This window comes from Elgaria multicarinata, chromosome 10 (genome assembly GCF_023053635.1).
Source record: "Elgaria multicarinata webbii isolate HBS135686 ecotype San Diego chromosome 10, rElgMul1.1.pri, whole genome shotgun sequence".
Classification (NCBI taxonomy): domain Eukaryota; kingdom Metazoa; phylum Chordata; class Lepidosauria; order Squamata; family Anguidae; genus Elgaria; species Elgaria multicarinata.
The window spans coordinates 48,131,717-48,155,364 of NC_086180.1; the positions used below are offsets into that span (position 1 = coordinate 48,131,717).

Below are 23,648 nucleotides of genomic sequence, written 5' to 3' on the forward strand. Positions count from 1 at the left end.
AATACTGATTCATTTGAAATTAAATTGCTAGAAGCCAATGGGCTCCCTACATGTGACAGTCTTTGATTTATATATCACAAACACATTGAACCTATAGCCAAGAGCATGCCTTTGTTTCATGTATATTTATATTTTTCTGCTTGGATGTCACATAGCTATACTAGGTAGTTTATTTTATTTATATGTTAACTATTAAAAGTAGTAATGTGAATTAAGTAAAAACTGAGCTTCTGAAGCTCTCACTGGAGCTTCTAGTTGAATTTGAACACAAATTATTTAAACATAGAGGTATATGGTAACTTCCCTGTTCACTCATCCCAGCTCTTTATTTGTATTGTTCATCTGCTGTTTGATATGTTTTTAAATATTTCATTGTTTAATGCAGAGGTTAATCTAATGAACACTACAGAATGAATCATGTGGCATAGATAGAAATATTTGGGTCACAAAGTTAAGTGCGCTTAACTCTATTGAAATCAATTCACTTCGATGCACCCAACTCTGCGTTGAATCGTGCTGCTGTGCAATTGATGCGTTTTTGCATAGGTTGTATGACTCCTTAAAGCACCGTTTTCTTTACGCAGGCGGACAACCAAGTGGAGCAAAACCGAAAACATTTCTATGAGCTGTCACTTGAATATGTGTGTAAGCTTCAAGAGATACAAGAAAGAAAGAAATTTGAGTTTGTAGAACCTGTAAGTAATGCATTGTAAAATCTTCTCTAAAAGAAAACTTTTAAGATGGAAGAGGAGTGAAAATTTAACTGCATGTAGTAGAGAGCTAAAAAAGAAAATCTGGCTAAAGAAGAGTTCAGAAAGCTCTTATACATACAGGCTCTATAATAGTTTAACTCATCTTCTCAATGCAATTCTTTGCGATATATGACAGGGTAAGTCCTTCTTATAAACACGCACACATTCACAACCACCCAGCCATGTGGGAACTGCTTCTATGTGGTGATATCTCAAACCTTTGAAATGTGTGCATATCACAACCATGAGGGTGGTTGTCAGTTGTGCAGATATTGCCACAGAGAAGTCACTTTTGTGTGTCTCAGGATGTATATGAAGTAGTACTGACATATAAGTCCATGTGTTTTCCACAATTGCACTTTTGAATTTTTTTCTTAACCCTAGTGCCCTCCAGATGTTTTGTACCACAGCTACCAGCATTCTTGACTATAGGCCATACTGGTTACAGCTGATGGGAGTTGAAGTCTGAAGTATGTGGGGGGCACTAGGCTGGGGAAGGCTGCTCTAAGGCATTTACATGTGCTCTGCATTATAAATATTGACTATCTGTTTTGATTAACAGTGCAGTTCTGTGCAAGTCCATTAAGAATGAAATTCCATTATTTTCAGCAGAGCTTACCCCTAGGAAAGTGTGTTTATGATTGCATTCTTAATTGATTTTAAAATACATGGTTAGGCAAAACTGTGAAGAAATCAGTTCTTTACTATTTGGGCTAAAAAAATAAAATACCTTATTGTATTTTAGGTCCTGTCATTTTTTCAGGGGATGTTCACTTTCTACCATCAGGGCTATGAGCTCGCCAAAGATTTTAACCATTATAAAATGGCTCTGCAGATCAATATCCAGAATGTAAGTGAAAGTATTCTTTCAATTGATGCCTTTTATTTTTATTTAAAATATTCTTTTATGTATCTTCTCCATGCTGTTGCGTTTTTTGTATATAATGTTAGATGGTCTTCTGGAGAAGCTTTAAGGGATGTAATGCCATCTTCAGGCCAGTAGGCTGTATGACCTGTTAAGACTTTTATATAGCAGCCAAATGTAATGCTGCCACATATTGTATATCTCACTCATGAAAAACGGAAATGATTTTTTAAAACTTAAACACTGTGTACCTGCCTATTATTCATGTATATACATTGTATATTTATTAAGAACATGCAAACATGCAGTATCATATGAAATGTGCACTTTTATTATAATACTTCATGTACTTTTAACTATTCTGTATATTGGTCATTATGTAGTGAAGTTGTTGAACGTGATAACCAAACCTGTGGATATCTCTGTTTGTGAAGATCGGCTTATTGCTCACATGTACTGTGTGCTATATAAATTGCCATTTGTGTGAACCAGCCATAAATTTATGTATCCACTTAACAGCCAGCACAAAATTAGTGCACTGTAGTCCAGCAGATAGGTGCAATATTTTGCCGAATCGTGCTTTTGATGATAAAAGCATGAGACTTGGGGCACAGGTAGGACTTATTTTCATGAAGATTTTAAGCTCTTGGGCCATCACAAATTTCCCCCCTAACAGCAATGGCAGACATTTTTCAAAATGGCCTCCTAAGAAACATTTTCAATCTGCCCTGTTGTATGTTTGATGCTCTGTGGGTCAAAATGAATGTGATTTTGCTTGAATTTGGTGTGTAAATACATGTCAGACATCTACCATACACACTCATGCACATGAGCACAAACACATGTAAGCATGCACAATGAAGCAAATCCAGTGGAACTGTCCAACAACTCATGGTGAGGATCAATGTATTGTAATGTTTGGTGGGCTGCATATTGAGATGATGGTTCTCGAGGTATTTGGAGATCTTCTGGATGAAAGCGGGTGGATTGGAGCACATGTTGTAGGTGCTACCACAGCAGGAAAAGCTGATTTTTTTACACGAGCATCCCATGTGACATGCACCTGTAGGGCTCATCAAATCACAGCCAGTAGTCACTATGTACTTTTCCAGCAGGCCTACAATGAGGACAGCAAAGACTCAGAAGGCAGTGGCCACTTTTTGTTGCTTGAAGACTGGCATAAGGAAAGAAGTAATGTATGTCCCCAGTTCCAATTCTGGTACATCTTTCTACGTCTGGATCTTGTCTTGATTATTTATGTGAGAGCGATACGAGAGGAAGACTTCCAGCTCTATATTGAAGCCCTGTCTAAGATTGTTCCCTGGTTTGGAACCATACCTACTATGTGAGATGGGTCCCTGTCCACTTATCTGATATGGCTTCACTTAAAGAGTGCCATTGTAAAATCTATGAAGAATTCATGAAAGGGAAATTTGTCACAAAAAAAGTCCAAACGTGCCTTCTCTGCTATTGCTGTTGACCAGGCCCATGAACAGAATAAGCATCTGTAAAAAGTGATGGTGGGGCTGTAGGCCTAACAGAAAACCCAGCAGCTCTGTGTCGATGGATGGTGTCTGGTCCTGAGATGGCCTGCTTAACTGAAGTATTTGAGAATTGAAGTAATAAGAGATAGGACACAGATGAGCGTCATCATGAGGCCAAAAAGCAGTCACAGATGGCATTTGCAAAATCCGTTAAGTCTCTTACTCAAGCTATAGAAGATATGGGAAATCCATTTAATGAAAACAGCTGTTGACAGTAGAAACATTGCAGATCCAGCAGTGGCAGACATGCTACTCAAGATTAAGAAACTTGGAGTTGACCAGTATGAAACATATATTAGTGAGGGGCAAACGGATTGCATGGGATACCAGGAATGCAATGGAGATGTTACCTCAGCTTTCTGTACCTTGGCTGATAGGCCAAGACAGCAGAGAGTAGAAGAGTGGCTGAAGCTACCGGAGGGATTTGTAGTTTTGCATTATTATTATTATTATTATTGCATTTATGACCGTACCAGCAGCAAAGAGTACATTAATGATGCAAGGAAGCAGCTATTCATGCAGAAAATTAGAGCAATTGATGGTCTACCTCCTGCTGCTGGGCCCTAATGATGATCGCAAAAACCACAGCTTCCCTCGCCGAGTGATTGGAGGTGGAAGAAGAAGGATGGGGGTGGATGAGAAATATGCTGGACAACCTTACCAGAGGCTACACCAGCTTGTATGGAACTTATATGATGTGGCTGCAAGAAAGGCCATAGAGTACATTGCAAGTGTCAAAAGGCTGCTCTACAGTGTACTGCTCTTGGTCTTTGTGGCGCACTTTGTACTGACTAATAAGAATTGGCAGATGTGTGTGTGTTCCAACAGTATCCAAGTGTATTTGACTTTGAATTTTTTTTTTAGTGTGGTAGGCAAGGTAAAGACAACATTGTATTTACATGAAATAAACAGCAATCATTCTGTTCTTATTTTAGTTATTTTTTTCGAATGCCTAACATAGGTCTAAGTTTTATTACAGAACTAAAAGATTTTTTGTTATTAACTCCCATTAGTCTTTTTGTACACTGCTAAAGTTATAATTCAAATACATCAGGGTTCATAAACCCTAAAATAGGCATGATTCTCCAAAAACTGAGGAATTGTAACGGCGAATGGTGGCCATATTTGAAAATGGCTGCCAATTTAGTTACATGGAAAATCTGAGATGGCCCTATAGCCAGAAATATTCGGCATGGTATGGTCTACAAGTGTGCAGAATTTCATGCTCTTATCATCAGTCACAGTTATTTCACCTATTTGCTGGACTACTGGTATTTAGATGGCTTTAGTAAATGATATTTGAACAAAGTACTTAATTCTATGGGGATCAGTAACTGATAAAGCTGTTACCAATTGTACGCATAGCAAGCATGTGTAAAATGCAGAATGTGGCAGTCAAGTACCATAACCATTTACTGCTAATAAAACATCAAAATGGAAATGTATTAGAAAATTTTATGGCTTGGATATAGACAAGCCCTTCTGCTGATAGAAAGCAATTTCTGCTGATGAAAGGGCTGTTTCTGACCTGGTAGAAGAGCACTCTTGGTTTATTATATTGCTATATTGGTTTATTTATCTTGTTTCTGAAATTGCAATACAATGCCCATTACACTGGGGCACTGCACTAGAAAGTCTTCTACCAGTTTGCACAATAACTCACAGAACAGCACCAATACATTTTCCCTTCTTTTCATGGTTCCTTGAACCCAAGTAATTAGGAATCTTTCCAACAATTATTATGGAATAAATGGTGCAACAGTATTCAAATTTCTGTTGCTTATATTATACTGGTTAGGATATGATGCTATATTATGGGTGTTAATTATTGATTGAGATTATGGATAAGATTTAAAAGTTACATGTCCATGTGTATGAAAATGATGACATTAATCTATACTTTTGTTTCCCCATGCACTTTTTATTCTTTTATTGTGGATTTGGTAGGTTGTTTGACTTAAGCTTTGAAGAATTAGGTGGGAGGGGAGAGTGGATGGAATTACTCTGGAAGGGTCATCACATGACAAATGTTAATTAGTGGATATCAACATGGTATCAAATAATTCTGTTGCTTGGTAAGGCTTGGTGGTGCGGGGCTGGGGGCAACTTTGAGAAATTTCAATAATTTATTTAATGTAAAAGAATTTAAACAGAGATATAAAATTGATTTTCCAAGCCAGTGAAGTGACTTAGTTATTATTTATTTGTATGATTTTATTTGTACTCCACCTTTCTACCAAAATAGCACTATTGGGTTCTCTTAAAATACAGGGAGGAAAGTGGTTTTGCCTCTTCCCAGTCCTGTTATGCTTTCATTAATCTAGGTATCATTTGCGATAAATATTTTTAGTGAGACAGTATTATGTCAGTAATTAGAAGCAATTTTTGGAAGCTCTACTGTTTATTCTTGTCTTCTGTTTTTTCCTCTGAAACAGACCAATTGAGTCTAAGAATTCCTACTATTTTGCTTAACTTCCTTCTTAAAGCTAATATTGCTACAATTTTGAATAATCAGCCATACAAATGACAGAAACCTCCAGTTTGTTTTTAGACATATGAAACACCAACAGGAGTTTTTAGACATATGAAACACTACCCTCCTATTTTCTTTCTTTTTTATAGATACCTCATTTACTGTTTTCAGTCATAAAAGAGTTTTTATAATCTTCTCTTATATAGACAAGGAATCGTTTTGAGGGAACAAGGTCAGAAGTGGAAGACCTTATGAACAAAATCAAACAAAATCCCCAGGAGCATAAAAGAGCAAATCAGTTTGCAAAAGAAGGCTACCTTTATGTGCAGGAGAAAAGTAAGACACTTGTTTGCTTTTTTGATAAAAACTTTGAAAGTAAGGGCAGAGGTGGCACAGGGTAACCCACATATTTATCATGGAAAAAAGGGATTGCTTTTTATACTCTAGCAGTACCATGCTAATCAGCATGTATTTTGAGGGTGACATGGGGAGCTGCCACCACCTACTTTACATCCATGCATATAGCATCCCTCAAGATCTAAATCAATCAGAGGTAAAGCTTCTCCTCTATAATGTTAAAAGACTAATGTATCTCAAGAATTTGGGATTAGTTGCTGATTTGTACTTTGAACATCCCAGGGCAAATACTAAAATTATTAAACCAAAGTAAGATTTATTCAAGAAAATACAATAAAAAAATACAACATAAATAGCAAATAGAATTCCAGCTCCTACCCTGACTTAACTTAGATGTAAAGTGCTATGGTTCAGGGTAAAATATTTAAAGATATGAAAAATATAATGTAGACTTTTGCTAGAAAACAAAGTGATTTCCCAATGTTGTGTTCCAGGATGGACAGGATGAAGCATGTATACATGATGCTGGTTGGGGTCAAACTTCTGCCTGAAACAGGCCTTTAATTAATCCTAAAGTTGTGTTCAGAAGTTACACTAAAGTATGGTTTAGCATGTAATGAATAACTTGCATGTTCTCTTCCTCCACCATCCCCTCCCATGCACTGGGGCTGTTTCTACACCTGCCTTTTTTCTAGTAAATCATCCCAGGATCATCCCTATTCATGCAAATGACACACAGGGGATCCCGGGAGCAGGCAGGGACGATCCCTCCATTTTCCTTAGGTGTAGAAAGGGCCTATGTGAAGGAGATTTAATCTTTTACTTTTAGCAACTCACTTCTTCCTGTGTTGTCTGAACTGGGAACTCTGTTTAACATTATTTATGGATATGTTAAATAGTCAGCTTCAGAAACCATGCTCTGAAGTTGTCTTGTTTTTAACTCATCATAGTTGATACGTCATTTAACTAAAAGCAAAAGCTTTCAAACTCCTCCAGGCCATATAGGAGAAGAGGAGATGGCGGAATGTGTGAGGCTCACTGCAACATATTAACATTGCTAAAGTATGGTTCAGCATGATACCTGAATGCAAGTAAATACAACAGAAGAAAGATTCCTTTTTTTTTACTTTGATGTACTTAGGTCTTCTTTTGTGTGCTGTAGAGACTAGAGAATTCTTTTTAGTTAAAAATAAAAGGTTCTACTGAACTTTTCAGACTTCCTAATGATAGTACAAGATTACAATACTGTTTGGTGATATTATGGGAACAATAATACAAATCAAATATTTAAATGAGAACGAACACACTGCAAACGTTTCACGTGTGCAAACTCATGAAGACAACTTATGAACCTCAACAGAAATCGCAGACATTCTCAAGAAATGTATTATAGAAAGTTAGGAACGTTAGTGTTGTGCTTCAGAACAATGGGCTAGATCTGAAGAACCATGAATGGAAAGAAATGAGCCTCTTGTATTGTACTGCAAATCATATTTTTTTCCTCATGTAATGTTCCATCAAAAGGCATAAGACAGTGCCTTCTGTAAGTGGAAGACATCTTCCACATGCGAAAGGGCATCTTTTGGATTCAACCAAATGATTAGCATGTAGCTTTCCCTTTTTCTCACTTCAGCTCTGTGCATCCATATAAAATCCTTTCCCACATGGACAATTTTCTCCAATTCTCCTTCCCACTCCTCTCCCATGGCCTCTTCTAATTTCCTTTTCTAAAAGCAAATAGGTTAATTGAGGGATGATACCCAGAATTTTCAAGAGAATGTTGCTGTTCAATGTTCTAGCCTGTATGTTAGATTTAGCAGGAAAAAAGTTCCTTTTCTAAAAGCAAATGGATAAATTGAAGGATAGTACCCAGGATTTTTGAGAGAATTGCTGTTCAGTGTTCCAGCCTGTAAACTAGATTCAGCAGGAAAATGTCTATATATGAAGAAATATGCAGTTAAACTTATAAAATACATCTAAAGGTAATTATTACTATTTTGTTGAAGGACCTGCACCTTTTGGTTCTAGTTGGGTAAAACATTACTGCATGTACAAGAAGGACACAAAGAAGTTTACTATGATACCATTTGAGCACAGGTCAGGAGGGAAAACTGTGAGTACATTCCACGTTTCATTGTGTTTCACAAGCTGTATCTGAATGAGTGTATAAGAGAGATAGGATATCTGTAGTTTTAAGTGCAGTAAGATACAATAATGGAATGATAGATAAGAATTCTGAAAAGTTCTGGGGTGGGGTTATAGAGAGCAGAGAACATTCTATCCCAAAATGTCCTCATTTTATCTACAGTATTTCATTAACACCAAAGGGTTTTAAAGTTTAGTTGAGAATAACTAGCCAGTCTGGGGCAAGAAGTAAATTTATCTGGAAGTTTTTACTAACTTCATATTTATGTCGCAAGCTTTGTGCTTGTGACATAAAGCCAACAGTATCTGAAATCTGTTCAGATTGTTGGCTTTCAAGGTCAGGGTGCTCTTCAAGGACTGTTTGTGGCTTCAGGGGCAATAGGATTTCATATATACACACAATATTCTCCCACCCTCCACTCTATAGCCTATTTATAGCAAGCATGGGGTGGTGAAAAAGTAACTATCCTTGCATTGCTATGCCCTTCTAATAAAACGTGTCTTTCTCTTCCATGCCTAATATTCCAAAAGTTTACAGTATGTTTAAGGAGTTCAGCAGACCAATTTTATCCCTTTCGAAGTTGACCCTCTCTCTTTTATGGCACCATAGAACCCACAAAATCTGTATAGTGTACTGTGTGTGTAAAGCATCTTTGAGTATTGAATGATTTTTTATTGGAAAACTGAATGACAGAAAAAAGTAAAATTCCATGCATGTCAGAATCTAGAATTTATTGTTTTAAATCTTATTTCATTATGACTTTTTCCTGAATTTTTAAATAATTGTTGATACTATTGAAATGAAATCTTTTTCAGGGTGAATTGGAAGTCTTCCTCCTTAAGTACTGTACCAAAAGGAATACTGATTCTATAGATAGGCGGTTCTGTTTTGATATGGAAGTAATGGACAGGTAAGTTGGCAAGTGATTATTGATAAAATGTTTCCATGAAATGCATTTTACCTCCTAAATTTTTCAAATATACAGTAAAACAGCTGTCCATCAGGAAATGATGACTGCAAACGAGTCAAAGACAATAATGGTTTTTTTAAAAGGGACATTGTTTAGCTTTTAAGGCAATAAAGTGCAGCATATATCTCATTTCAAAGATGAACAGAGTGTTATATTGCATTTGTACAATACCTAGGATGAGATTTTGGAAGTGAATATTAGTGCTGATTAGAGCTTATAAAAACTAATTATTTCCCACCATTTGTGCTTTTATAGACCTGGTATGCCTATGACAATGCAAGCGTTCTCAGAAGAGGACAGAAATCGGTGGTTTGAAGCCTTAGATGGAAAAGAATCGGTAAGAAGAGAACTATAATTTTTTTGCTATTAATTTCATGTTGTGTGGCACGATTGATGTGCTATGCACTGTAAAAACACATCTGACATGATCCCTGACATTGGGTATCCAGTCTGGCATCATCACTATGAAATACGCTACATGAAAACATGTCTGCGCTGGAGCGTGGCACATTCTCATATAACTGACAACGGTACGCAATTTCCAGAGAGGTAACCATATTATTATGTTGCAGCTTTCATGGACCAGAATGCACTTAGTTATTCTAATTTGGTAGTGATATGTACACATGGCTGGAGACAGAAAAAAAAGTTTTCAGTGAGGACAGAGGATAGAGAGATGTTCGTCCGAGGAGGAGGAAGAGCAACTTTATGTATAAGATTAAGTTGAACATGGGCAGATAACAGGGTTATCTCATGCTTAAGACTTCCAGTGGCAACATCCCATTTTTTTGTTTGTTGAATACGATAGAACTTACACAACAGTGTTTATGTTTGTGACCCTAAATCAAATCTTAGCTATTAGAATATCAAACAGAGGGCTTTTGTAAAGAAAAAGTATGTTCGGAATTAACTGTTTCATGCAAATATTCATAATATTCTGAAAATATTAAAGAGAAACTACAATTCTTGTTCAAATCTGTTTTACAGTGTGCATGGAAATAAAATTCAGAATATTATATCACAGTATTTACAACACATTTTTTTGTACACGGTGTTGTAATTTAACAGAATTCAGAACCGTAGAGATAGAAGGGACCAAAGGTCATCTACTTCTCTGCTTGCCCTCCATTCTTGGTCAGAATGTATAATCCAGACATAGAGTGAGACAAAGACTGCTGCCAAATCAGTAACTCCACTTCAATAGGAAGCTTGGGTCTTTTTTTTTTTTAAGTAAAGGAGACCACATAAATATATAAATAACCTCACATGTCTCTACTCAGTTTAACCTGGTGTAAAATTTCTCTTCTCCCCTCACCCACTCCATCCCCAAATAAGATGTAGTCAGAACAACAGGTATTCAGTGAGTTATCCCAGTAAAAAAGACTCTGCTTGACCCAGCTGTGGGAGGTGTGCACTGCAGCACAGCGACAGACAAATGCAATACAAGTGACCCAGGGCCAGTATCCGAATTCCTTAGGATGTTTATTCGGGAAACAATCTAATTGATTGGTAAAGTGTGGTAACCAATAGGAAAGACTCTGCAGTGAGGATAAGAAAAGAATGAGGTGGGGGAGAATATATAATACAATAGTGAGAAGAGGAAAACAAGAGGCAGAAGATACTCCAGTTTGTGTGGAATATAGATGGTATTTCATGATCTTTGCTTGCTATTTGATTGTAGATCAACAATTGGGAGTCTCTGTTATTACTCTTTCCATAGTAAACTAACTAATCTTTTAAACATGTGGAAATGAATCATGGTGTAATTAACAAGTTAACTGACCTGCTTAGTATTGTGATTCAAGAAAGGTTTGCTCTCTTCTTAACAGCCTGTTTTTGATCTTTAGCAGGGAAGGTATTGATTCTTCCCTCCCCCTGTTTTTTTTTTAAGCTGTCCTATTTGAGTACACTTACACGTTTAACTTTCTTTGTTTGTTAGGTATTCCTCAATTTGAACAGGGCTAACACAAAAAGGGAAGGAAGTAAGTACTTGAATTAACATTGACATTTTTTTAAAAAAACTATGTTGGAAAACTTCAGCTAAAATTCAAAAAAACACTTAATGTTCCAAGTTTCTGTCAGAAGGAAATGCTTCCTAGCCTGCATGGTTATAGAAATAAGTTTGAATGTGTGAATGAAGACGAAAACTGTTGGAGTGGTTCTTAGTGCCAAACAACTTGTCTGCTCTCAGCAACAGGTAATGGCTTGGATCCAGAGTTTGCTTAAGGAGAAACTGATGGTGCAACAGGGCTTTTCTTCCCTCTGCAGCTCCCTATGGCTTCCAAAAAGCCTTTCCTGAGAGTCTCAGGATCCTTGGGAGAGGCCTGGTATGTGGCACAGGAAAGGGGGGATTGAAAAAAGGCAGGGGCAATTTGTGCAAGGGGGAGAGCTTTTATGGGGATACAGGGGGCTGCAGTATGGAGGAAAGAAAGCCTTATGGACAAACAGTTTCTGTGCATGTAAACTCTGGATTCCAACCCATTGTAAACAGAACAAACTATATGTAGGTTCAGAAATCATGTCAAAGTATTAGCAAGTCCCAGGCTCAAACACTCCTTCCTCTCACCTCTACTTGCACCCTTCTGTACTTCCTCTTTTGTGGTTATTCATATTTTGCCATCTCATCTGAGAAATATCTTACCTCATGAGTTGTAATTCTGGCTTGGAGTACAAGAGCAAACCCTAGGTTTCCACCTCAGATATAATGAGAGATGAAGATCTGTTACAGAAAAGGAAATATGCAAAGATGCAAGCAGAGACGGGATGAAAGAGCAGGTAAGCCTGAGGCCTGCTCTTGTAATGCCAACCATGGTTTGGCTTTAAATATAACCTTGTAAGGTTTAAAATCCCATTCCATATGTCATTTCTTTTTTTAAAAAAAAATGATTCTAAAGGAAAAATCTCTGATAAGTTCGAGTATAACTATTTTTGTAAGGAAATTATAATATGTAATTATATCTGACATATTTTCAAACTGTTTTTCCTCTTAGGTGCACAGTTGGATAAGATTGGGTTCACAATTATTAGAAAATGCATTAGCGCTGTTGAAGCAAGAGGTAATGATAAACTCAGCCAAGTGTTGCTTTTCATGAAGATTCATGGGTTGAGATGAGAGTGAGGTATAGAAATTACATGTCACTACAGCTTTAGCGGGTCTTCTAGTAATATTGAGAGAAAATGGGGTATGTAAGGAAAGCCACTTCTGCTCAACTCTGTCCTTTCGTGAATGATTACTTGCCATGACCAGCTTTGTAAGATAACAAATAAAAACTGAACATCACAGCACAAGGAGGTGAATAAGAATACTTAGGAGGGAGGGGCTTTTACAACATTTCATTATTGCGCATAGCATTTATATATATTACCTTATGATAACCTTGTAAGGTTTAGTATTATTATCCCAATATTAGAGATAAGAGGCTAAAACTGATATGGCTTGTCAACAGTTACCCAGTGGCTGAACTATGATTTCCCCAGTTGACACCTCATGTGATTAACTGCCATGTTATTTCAGCACTAGAGGAGGGGGGTGTTGTGTGTTTATAGTACTTCAGTCCTGTTTAGAACATTTTTTAAATGAGGAAAGCAATTCATATTTATGGTGCCTCAGTTTTTAGAGCTGTTAAAATATATAATTTTTTTTCTAAGTATGCTCCCCGTTCATTATTCCATTAGGACTCATTTATCAACCTTCATTATGTTACTTTATCTTTATATATAAAGCACCAGGTCTAATGAAATTGGAGCTTTGTGCTGTATCTGCTTCTTAGAAAGTAATACAGGTTCAGAAGAATGTTCCAAAGAAATTCTTATCACCTTTTCTTTCTTGAAGTAAGCTCTTATTACCACATGTAGAAGCAGTTCATTGTGTTGGCAGATTCTTTGACTTACTGTAACATCTCTATCTGTGTATATTCTGTTATGTGGTTGCCATGATTGCAGTACGGATATTCACTCTTGAAATCCAGCAAGAGAAGAAGCAGACACAGCTTCTACCATGCATTTTTCTCCTGGACCAGTTTTCTGCTCTTGTTCCTGGCCTCCTGAAGCAAGCAGTATTGCTTGGCTTACAAGGCACTCTGATGCCCAGTGCAACTGCAGGGATTCCACCAGTTTGCATGAAACTTGGGCTGAAGGAGAACGGCAATTGATTTTTCCTGACCTCAGACATAGTTGCAGTGAAACGTCAGGGTCCAGCCCCCAGATTCTATGCTTGCCTATTCAGAAGTAAGTCCCACTAAGTTTGATAGGACTTACTGGAGCATTGAGCTCCATTGAACACAGTTGGACTTAAGTTCAAGTAGGTGTGCATAAGTTTGCACTGAAAGGAAGGGTCCTGTCTTGCTTACTTTGGTCAGCCAAAATTTGTGGACTTCTGGTCATTTCTTGTCTTCTGAATGAGAACTATTTGTTGATAGGAATGTTTTTAAACCATCTTTTGGCATACAATAAGAGACATAGAAATTATCTCATGAGCTTTTCTGTCTTCTGTAACATGAGGCAAACCTTTGTATAGTCAGCTTTAAGGGAACAAGTGAGGTTAGAATTTCTATTGAATTTTTGAGCACTTATAAGAATGAGATGTACATGGGGGAAAACTATACCCTTCAAGCATCCTAGTGGGTATACAGCTTTGACCTTAAAACAGCTCAACCATAATTGTCTTACACTTTTGTAATGCATATTCCTAAGCCTAATCATGTGCAACTGAAAAAAGAGGGATTGATGCCTTTTCAAAGTCTTTGTCCCAGGTTTTTATCTTTCAGTTGTAAGGGATAACTAACGGTAAAAAGAGGTCAGTCTAGTGTAGGTAGAACCTGAAAATAATCTTGCCATATTGGAGAAATGTATATCCTATGACATGTATATCTGGATCTATGGTTAAGTGCTTCCCAAAAAAGCCTGGATTTGTAAGCCATTGTCTTCTGTATCCTTACTTGTTTGCAAGCACGTAATCATACATTGTTGCATCATGGAATTGTTCCATACGTAGGTCATGCATCAGAAAAACAAATATTTATTTTGTGTATATGTATCATTGGGCTTAGTAAAAATTAACATTGTTTATGTTATTATAGAAGATATGTTTCTACATTATTACAGTTCAAATCCACATGATAAAATAAATTATAAAAGTTTAAAACTACAATATAAAATAAAGATAATAACCAAATAAACCTAGCAGTAGTGCAAAAATTTAAAATACAGTAACAGATTTAAAACAACAGAAACTAAAAGACCAAAATGGCTGGGAAAATAACAACTTCTTCACTTGGCACTGAAAAGAGTACAACTTGGATGTTAGGCAAGCCACTGGGGAAGCTCAGTACACAACTGGAGTGACACAACAGAAAAAGCCCTTAGTAGCCAACCATCTCACTTCCTTTGGCGGAAGATCCCAAAGAAGGACTGCTGAAGACAATCTTAAGGTCTGAGTAAGGTATATCTGGGAGGAGACGATCCTGGTCTGAGTAAGGTATATCTGGGAGGAGACGATCCTGGCCCCAAGCCATATAGGACTTTGAATGTTAATACCAGCACCCTGAGAAATGGATTGACAGCATGTGCAGATTGAGATGTACGGGCATAATAAACGTTGACTGGTCCTTGTTAATAATCTCGCTGCCCTATTATGGACCAGCTGGAGTTACTGGACTGTTTTCAAAGACAGCCCCACATATAACACATTGCAGTAATCCAGATGAGAGGTTACCAGAGCATGAATAACTGTAGCTGTGCTATCTTGCTCCAGATAAGGACGTAGGTGTTCCGTGCCATTGAGCCCACTTATTAACATGTACTTAATATATACTTAACTGTAAGCTTGCCTTACAGTTAAGTATGACTGGGTATTATAGGCATCTCTTCCTTTTTGGTGCACTTGGGATTTTTACTCCTTTCAGAGTTAGGGCCCTGGGTTTTCATAGTGCATTGAGTGACTCCTTAGTAGAGGAGGCTGACTTATGAGGTTTGGTCCCAATTCTGCAAACCCCCAAGGATTTCTAGGCATTTCCCCCTTTTTGGGGCACTTGGAATTTTTGTTCCTCTGGAGTAAATGCACAGGGGTTTGGTGGTGGATCACTACACAGAGTTATGGCCACTGAGTTATCTACTTGCTCTGGCAAAACAGGGAAACTAAGGCCTTAGCTAGACCTAAGGTTTATCCCGGGATCATCTTGGGGTCATCCCTGTTCATGTAAATGACACACAGGGGATCCATCATTGTTCTTTGTTCAATGATGTGACTTCTTCCGAAAGTTACATTAGCACAGTTTAAGACGGATGTATCTAATAAAGGATTTTTTAAAAAAAAAACACCTATACTGACTCAATTTTTTAACTTGGCAATATTGACAAAGAGTACTGTTTATATGACCCAAATATACCTAACATTGTATGTGATATGGTTGATGGTATATGTTATCCTTTCCTCCTTTGAGAATTCATTGTTCCACTCTGCCAAATGTCTGTATTAAGGACTTGTATGCATTTTCTTCAATTTGTTATAATAGCTGCTTGCTGTGGAGGTAGATGGCAGCAGTGAGCTGTCGTTCTTTGCATTTCTCCAGCAAGAATACATCTACTTCACTGGTGAGGCAATTGAAGGAAACTTCCCCACAGGAAAAACAACAATGCAACCAGCAATATGTGTGATCTTTTTTTGCAATGAGTAATAGGAATGTGTGTGTGTGTTTTTAAATGGTTCTGTAGAACTACTGAGAACTAATTCAAGTTAAATAAGCATTTCGCTTTTCACAACATACAATTAGTGCAGGGGTGGGGAATTTCTGGTCTTCTAGAACTACAACTACCATAGTCCATGTCCATTGGCTATATTGATTGGGGTTGATGAGAATTAGAGTCCAACAACATCTGGAGGGACTCAGGTTCTCCATTCTTGTGATATATTAGTCTTAAATTATATTAGTTTGTGACATGAAATTACAGTTCTTCCATGGTATCAGTGGAAACTTGTTTTAATCCCCTGAAGAAATATTAGAATATTCATATGCAAACCATACGTTTTTGAGATGCCAATGTCTGTTGGAGAAGAATTTGCCACATACGTTGCTAGGATTGTCATGTGTGTGTTTTTTTTACCAGTCCTGCACCTCTGCTTTAACAGCAGCCTGACTCACACAAAAAATAGTACATGTTAAATGCTGTGAGAAGCTTCACTTGCTAAATTTCTGTGAATCAGCATGGAGTTGCAGGCACAGGGATAGGGTGGGTTGGTTAGAAATCCTACAAGTTATGAGGTCATGCTGGAGCTGACTAGCCCAGTTTTCTTCTTCAACCCTCAAAGGCTTGTACAGTATTATATTTATGGGCACAAGCTTGTTTTCTGAATATGGATATACCCTATTTCCAAATCATCAAACAAAATAAACTCCCCCCTTTTGAGCTGTGTGCTGAGTGTATGAATGGGTTTTGAAATTGGTAGATCCAAGGCCCCCTTTTGATCTGCCCCTGGTACATTCCTTTTTTCTCCCTACCACCGGCAGAAGAGCAATGACAACAGAAGTTTCTACTGCCAAAATGAGGAGACCTCTGGCGACAGACCATCTATTCCACTTTCAGAGAGAGAGAGAGATCTGTGATGGACTAAGACGTCTAACGTGTCCTCCTAGGGACCATAGGATTATCGCCTTAGAAAGTATATTGGGCTTGCAGAGTGGATCAAATTATTGTGCCATGTAATTATGCATAGTCCCTTATTTTATAAAATTAACAACTATATCTTATTACTTTTTCTATCATTCATTATTATGTCTTACAATGTGCTATTGTACTTTACGAATGAGGTGTTAAAATCTGACCAATTATCTGAGTATTTAGTTACTTAAAATTGCTAATACAGCTTTAGAGTTTTCCTTATAATGATTTTATATGGGTTTTAAGTAGTGCATGTTTTAACACTAGGTTTAATAAGATTCTTGAGGATTGGCTATTATTATTATTATTATTATTATTATTATTATTATTATTTTAACTGAAGGCACCTACTTCTTGAGTCAGCATAACTTAATCCTTAATGTCTTTTATTGTTAGCCATTCAGAAAATCAATACACAATCAGAACTGCAACTGTTGAGATGTACACAAACAATAAGCTGAACAAATTGTCGAGAATGTTTTCCATTCTTTGTCCCTGTACAATGCAGTTTTGTAACGTAGTATCTAACTTTGCTTGTCTATGCATTTAAATGTTACACCCATCTTTTATGTTTGAAAATGGCTTACAAAAGTGAAATATCTTCTCTTGATAGCTCTTTAGTTTTTGTTTCCTTATTTCAGTCTTGAATTTGGTATAATCCATAGGATTCTGAGTTGAACATTTGCACACTTTCCTAAATATTCACACTGTGCAGTGCAACTTCTACTTTGTGGTCTTTATGTAGTCGGTGAAAGCACATATCCCTTGGTGTAGATGCTTAGACCACAACTTGAACACTTTGATTAACAAAGAGAAGAGAAGAAGTGGGAAGAAGGGGGAAGAAGAAGGACCAAGGGGACAGGAGCAGGCAGAAGTAACATCGGGGCCTGCTCCTGCTGGACTCTTCCCCCCCCCCCACAGGGCAAACTGCCATCTTGGCCCTGTGGGGAAGAAGAAGGACCGAGGGGATAGGAGCAGGCAGAAGTAACATCGGGGCCTGCTCCTGCTGGACTCTTCCCCCCCCCCCACAGGGCAAACTGCCATCTTGGCCCTGTGGGGAAGAAGAAGGACCGAGGGGACAGGAGCAGGCAGAAGTAACATCGGGGCCTGCTCCTGCTGGACTCTTCCCCCCCCCCACAGGGCAAACTGCCATCTTGGCCCTGTGGGGAAGAAGAAGGACCGAGGGGACAGGAGCAGGCAGAAGTAACATCGGGGCCTGCTCCTGCTGGACTGACTCTCTCTCTCTCTCTCTCTCTCTCTCTTTCTTTCTCTCTCCTCCCTCCTTCCCTCCCTCCTTGACTCCTTTTCCTTGTGTGTCATGTCTTTATTAGATTGTAAGCCTGAGGGCAGGGACTGTCTTTTTTGCTAAGTGTAAGCCGCTCCGAGAGCCTTTTTTGGCTGAGGAGCGGGGTATAAGTATGATAAATAAATAAATAAAAAAATAATAAAAAAAAAGTGATCAAGAAAATGTATAAAAACATCCACTGGAAACTACAAGTACTCCCAATTTCCAGTTTTCGGCACTGGACTTGAGAAAAAGATATGTCTGCATAACTACTCCTTAAGATTTCAAGCTTAGCCATAGAATTATTGAGGGTCCATTTGACAGTGATTTGCAGACATCTCTGGCCTCCTTGAAATGCTTTCTCCTGTATACTTACGCATATAATGTTTCAGGTTTTGATAACTAGGATGAGGAGAGGCAGATTTTAATCACTTCAAAGACATCGATATTTAACAGTATTTGCGTAACTTTGGAATGTTTAGTGAATAGCAATATTAAGAAAATGTTTAGTAGAACTAAAAACCAGATGTGAACATTTATAACTTTATTCCATATTTCACTGTGAAGTGTGGTGTTACTGTTGCTAGACCAACAACAGTTGCTTGCCCCAGTTCCTTTAATCTTTTCTTGCCATTCTCTGTTGTGGAGGTACACTCTTCTAGCTGAAGGCTGCTTCTCTCTCTCTCTCTCTCTCTCTCTTCTTCACCACACTGCTGGCTTCCTCTCCTTCACTCTCCTTCTGCTTCCTCCTCTTCTTTGGAATTTTACTTTCTCCTCCCTCCATTCCATGCCCTTCCAATTTTACACAGCTCAGATTCCAAGCCCCTTGAAGGCAGGCATTACACACCTTTAAGCATTTCATTGTTAGAATTGCACAAAGAGGGCATAGGAAAATAAGCTTGATGGAAACAAGCGGTTAAAATATTTTAGTAGTAGATACTGTAGGGATGTGATCGGGAGAAAAGATTGTTGCAATAACAGGACCATGCAAAGTTGGGTGGAATAAAAAAACTATTTAGGGGTGTGATAGGTATAAAGGACAGAAAGTTGGAAAAATGAAAATACGTAGGTCTCTGCCTCTATAGTTAAACGTTGATGGATCCTCCAGCTTTTATCTAAGGAGAGACTATTTGGTTCTTTGGACATGTCATGCTGGCCATTTAGAAGAGGAATATAGTGATCCATTGTACATAGGTACCTAATACCATGTGTGTGTTTCTACTGGTTCAAAAATGTTGTGGTTTTGATCTGTCACTACAAATTCATAACATTTAATGGAGTGGAGGGGGATGAGTTTGATGTAGCTTGATCCTTCTTTAGACTTTGGATTGTGTACATATAGTTAAAAGGCCCTCCAGTCAGCTCCCTGCTGGGCTTCGTGATGTCTTTTCAAAAAACTTCTACATCAGTACTTGTAGATGAATATTTACATGTGCCTCAGGCCCTTTGTTCCTAAATGGGTGGTCTACAACTAGATTTTAATTGATACTGAGGAGGCAGGACAGAAAAGATTCTCTTCTGGAAGTGGGCTGCTGCTATTATTATTATTATTATTTCCAAGGCAGCTGGCAATATTAACATTCATATAATAAAAAAGATAAAAGAATGAGGCTGCAGGCATTCATAAAACATTCATCAAACAACAGAACCCGGCAATAAAGCATTACTAAAAACCTACACCTTGATTGCAGCTACTGAGCAGAACAACCCAGTAAAATATAGTGAGGGGAAGGCCAGAGTAAACAAGTAAGTTTTCATAGTGAAGAATCTTCTGTTTATTTGCTACTGGTAAATCCTTCTCTCCCCCTCCCCGCCTTTGTCACCTAGTTAACATGGTAGTTGAAAGTTCCAGGTCAATGAGCAGCCTGTGCCAGCAGTTTCATAATGGCTATTGAGAAAAAACTGGAGTCACATGTTACAGGAAACAATGGGCATGTTAGTAGAAAGCAGTGGATAAATAGTCCTACATGGGTCAAATTTGAAGCCTGCTAGGTTTATGTGCCTTATGTTTAAGAGCATCCTCTGGGTTACTGATTATTTGGGTATGCTTAACTGAGGACAAATTGCCTGTTAATTACAACCTGCACTATCCAGGGAGAAAGGCATTGAATATATGTTCACCTTTGGTGCGTCCAACTGAAAATATTGTCAACGATGCATTTGTGGAAGACTGATGTCTCTGTTTAGGGAGTCCAAATCTGCACAATGCCAGAGTTTATTTATGTCCTTTCAAGTCTTTTAAAATGAAGATCTTCATTTCTCTCACTCTAGGTGACGAAACTAATTCTTGAAATGATTGTATAAATAAAAAAGTCAAAAGGCTGTTTCCCATTCTGCTTCTCTATTCTGAGCCTCTCCTTGCTAAGCTCCTTGCAATAAATCTAAGTGACTTGCATTCTTCTTATTACTTTGAGACTGATTGATCAGTAGTGCTTTTAAAGTTTACATTTCTATTATGCCATACTTCTTAGCCAAAAGGCCTTTTATTTTTGTGTTTGTCTCCCTACTAGGTATAAATGACCAAGGACTGTACAGAGTTGTGGGGGTGAGTTCAAAGGTCCAGAGACTTCTGAATTTGCTAATGGGTATGCCTCTTATTTTTATATCTACTTTTACTATGCCATATTTTGCCTACTGCTTTTTGTTTGTGTTTAAGAAAGATCTTGTTTCATATCAACCTGATGAAAACTTCTGGAAGGATTAAAATTTGGTTCCTAAAGTTCTCCCCCCCCCCATCCTCTATTATGTTAGAGTAAATCAGGGCAGTGTTGTGGTGAAATCAAAGATGATGAGTACTTTTTAAAGTAGATCTAAGCAACTAGCAACTAGTCTAACTTGTAGCTTCATATGAAGAGGAAAGGTATAGGCTAAGGACTGATGTAGACAAACCTTTTTCTGATTGTAGCTGAATAAATTACTCCAGTTTAAATTCCCCAGTTGAATTTCACTGCACATTTATTAAGTGCACACCTTTTATGTTAATATCCCTTACTATTTTGATTGGTAGTGGGCTGTAGGTTTCTTTTCCCTCTACCTCTTTTTTTGTGACGTTTTAACCTTCACTTTAATCCCAACCCTCAATTCTGGCTACACCTCATCACCCTCTGCAAGGTATGCGTACTTAGATGAAATTCTTCACCTGCCATTCATCCAACCCCACTACAGCCGTCAAGACTGCAGTATTTCTAGACTTCTTGTCCAGAGCACTTGACAGTACACACAATCAGATGAGACCACTGGGATTACTTCAGTTTTCCGAGTCTCCCAAACCTGTCACTTGACAGAAGCATGGGTCTGATTCTCAAGGATTCATTGATATTCAGAGAAGCTAGTTTGCAACAGGCTCCTCTCCAGAACCATGCATACTCCATCTGTGCTGATAACACAGTGTTCTTTGGCAGAGAAAACTAGAGGAAACCAGCAAGTGAATTCATTTCATTACCCCAGACATTATGTGAATGGCAAAGCACTTTTATATTATATGCTGCTGTCAAATCCTTGCCACCTGTATGACTCTCTCTTAACAGGCTGTCTCTTCATGAGTTACGATAAGACGTCAGGCTTGAGATCCTATATCCCAATGCCATGTCAATTTATCATATTGATTGTGCTAAATATTTATTTGCTTGATACTTTAAATCACTGTGGAGCAATTCTGTGGTGTTCAAAGAATGCATATCAACCTCTCTGTATCTTGATGCATCATGTTATTGAGGGGTCATTAGGAAGTGAAACTGAAGATTATCAAAAGCCATTGAGGCACAACAGATGAAATTGGCTATGGTGGAATTCAATGTTCTTATAAGGAACTAATTTAATTATCTATCAGAGAAAGAACTTAAGGTTTTTTTTAAATATCAAAGAAACAACTGAAGGTAGTTCCTGGATTCATTTTTAAAATAGTGAATTATTTCATTGTATTTTCGCATGGTATCTGCCTCAAAGAGAGGCTCATTGTTCTAGTTCTTTGATGCTGTGAAAGCAGTTTCCACTAAATACAGTAATTGTACCTTGAAAGTTTAGATTTCTTTCAAAGTGACAATCTACACTTTATTGTGTAATTGTGCTATGTTTGTTTAGCCCCACATTGCTTACAAGTAGCATAAGCCATTTGTGTGTGCAGGTGGGTATTTTTCAGCCAAGTGTGTACCATAGTTTAGCTCCACGTTGAACGCAAGCAGAATGGGATTTATGGCTCAAAATAGGTGTGATTTTTGCCCGCTTTTGGCAGTGATCCCTGTTCATATTACAGGGTTGAAAAGGCAATATGATAGTTCCCCTTGTTACGTATGAGTACTACAGGGTTTATTTGTTGTAAGGTCCAAAGTGATTTAAATTATCTTAGACTACCTGTGTTTCATTTGATTATTTGGTCGGCTTGAATATTGGCACCTACATTTGACTATTGGCACCTACATTAGTAAGATCCAAATAAAAGAGTCTCAGATTACATTTAGTATAGTAGCAACTGGACATCTTTAATAAGGATTTCCTCATCCGCTTCTACTTCCATTGAAACCAGAAACTATTTTCTTCAACATAACAATTATGATTGGAAATAGGGCTTATACTGAGAGGGGAACAAATCTGATGAAATCACCACGTGTGACAATTATTTTGCCATGCTGGCTAGGGCTGATGGGAATTGGAATCCAACAACATCTGGAGGGCCACTGGTTTTCCCATCTTTGCCTTATGGGAACATTAAACACTATAACCTCTACATGTAGTCTGAAGTGAATGCACTGTATTCTATCACTTCAGAATTTGACTACCTCATCCTGCTGTATATATAGACCATGTCTAAGTTTGTGTGTTACCTGTGGCCAGTGCTCATTATGAGAGTAAAGATTTTTTGTAATCCACTCCCTGATTTCCCTTTCCCATTTTAGCCAAATGCTTCCCCCTATAGCAAAGGTGGGGAACTTTTTTTTCCTGTCAAGGGCCACATTCCCTTGCTGGTAATCTGTTGTAAGCTGAATTTCAGTAGTGGGTGGGACTAAACCCAACAGTGGGTGAGACCAAAAGCAGAGGCATCACCTGTTTTCTCTTTCTCCTACCCCCTTCTCTCTCTCTTCCTTCCTGCCCATCATGCTGCCAGGAACAGACAGATCACTCTTGCGAGACGTCTGATCACATGCATTAGGGCTTTTGAAATTAGGTCAAGGGCAGCGTGTTATGATGAAGGCTATATATGACCTAGGACCATAGGTTGCCCACCCCTGCCCTATCACCTTAAAAAAAAGACCCTAGGGGTAATGCACCCACAATGGTAATTTGAGTACTTCTTGTAAACCTTTTGTTTGAGATATATTGTGGTCCTCATTGCTGAAGAAGTTTTGATGTTTGTTTTAGTCTGTCTCAGAGTCCATCAAAGCTTAGAGTTCTTGTTTTTCCCTGAAAAATAAGTAAATTTGGGATTGCAAATATGTGGTACATACATCCTTAATGCCAAATTCAGCTAGCAGCATGCTGAAGTCTTAGTTTCTACTGGGGCCATTTATTACTATTTATGATCCATATGACGAATATACCTTCATGCAGTGTGGTTTGTTGAATTTTAAAGCTACTGACAAAAAATCAGTTTTTATTACGTGATC

The 23,648-nt window shown here is 38.0% G+C and overlaps 1 protein-coding gene across 1 annotated transcript in view; it reads left to right on the top strand.

The window, feature by feature from the left end:
• ARHGAP10 (Rho GTPase activating protein 10) overlaps nt 1–23,648 on the top strand; it is a 136,254-nt gene that overhangs the window by 52,206 nt on the left and 60,400 nt on the right. The window contains exons 6-14 of the mRNA XM_063135686.1: nt 585–695; nt 1,498–1,602; nt 5,841–5,970; nt 7,998–8,104; nt 8,953–9,047; nt 9,363–9,444; nt 11,047–11,089; nt 12,098–12,163; nt 20,559–20,633. Of these exons, the coding sequence (XP_062991756.1) occupies nt 585–695; nt 1,498–1,602; nt 5,841–5,970; nt 7,998–8,104; nt 8,953–9,047; nt 9,363–9,444; nt 11,047–11,089; nt 12,098–12,163; nt 20,559–20,633 (814 nt within the window). The remainder of the gene's footprint in view (nt 1–584; nt 696–1,497; nt 1,603–5,840; nt 5,971–7,997; nt 8,105–8,952; nt 9,048–9,362; nt 9,445–11,046; nt 11,090–12,097; nt 12,164–20,558; nt 20,634–23,648) is intronic.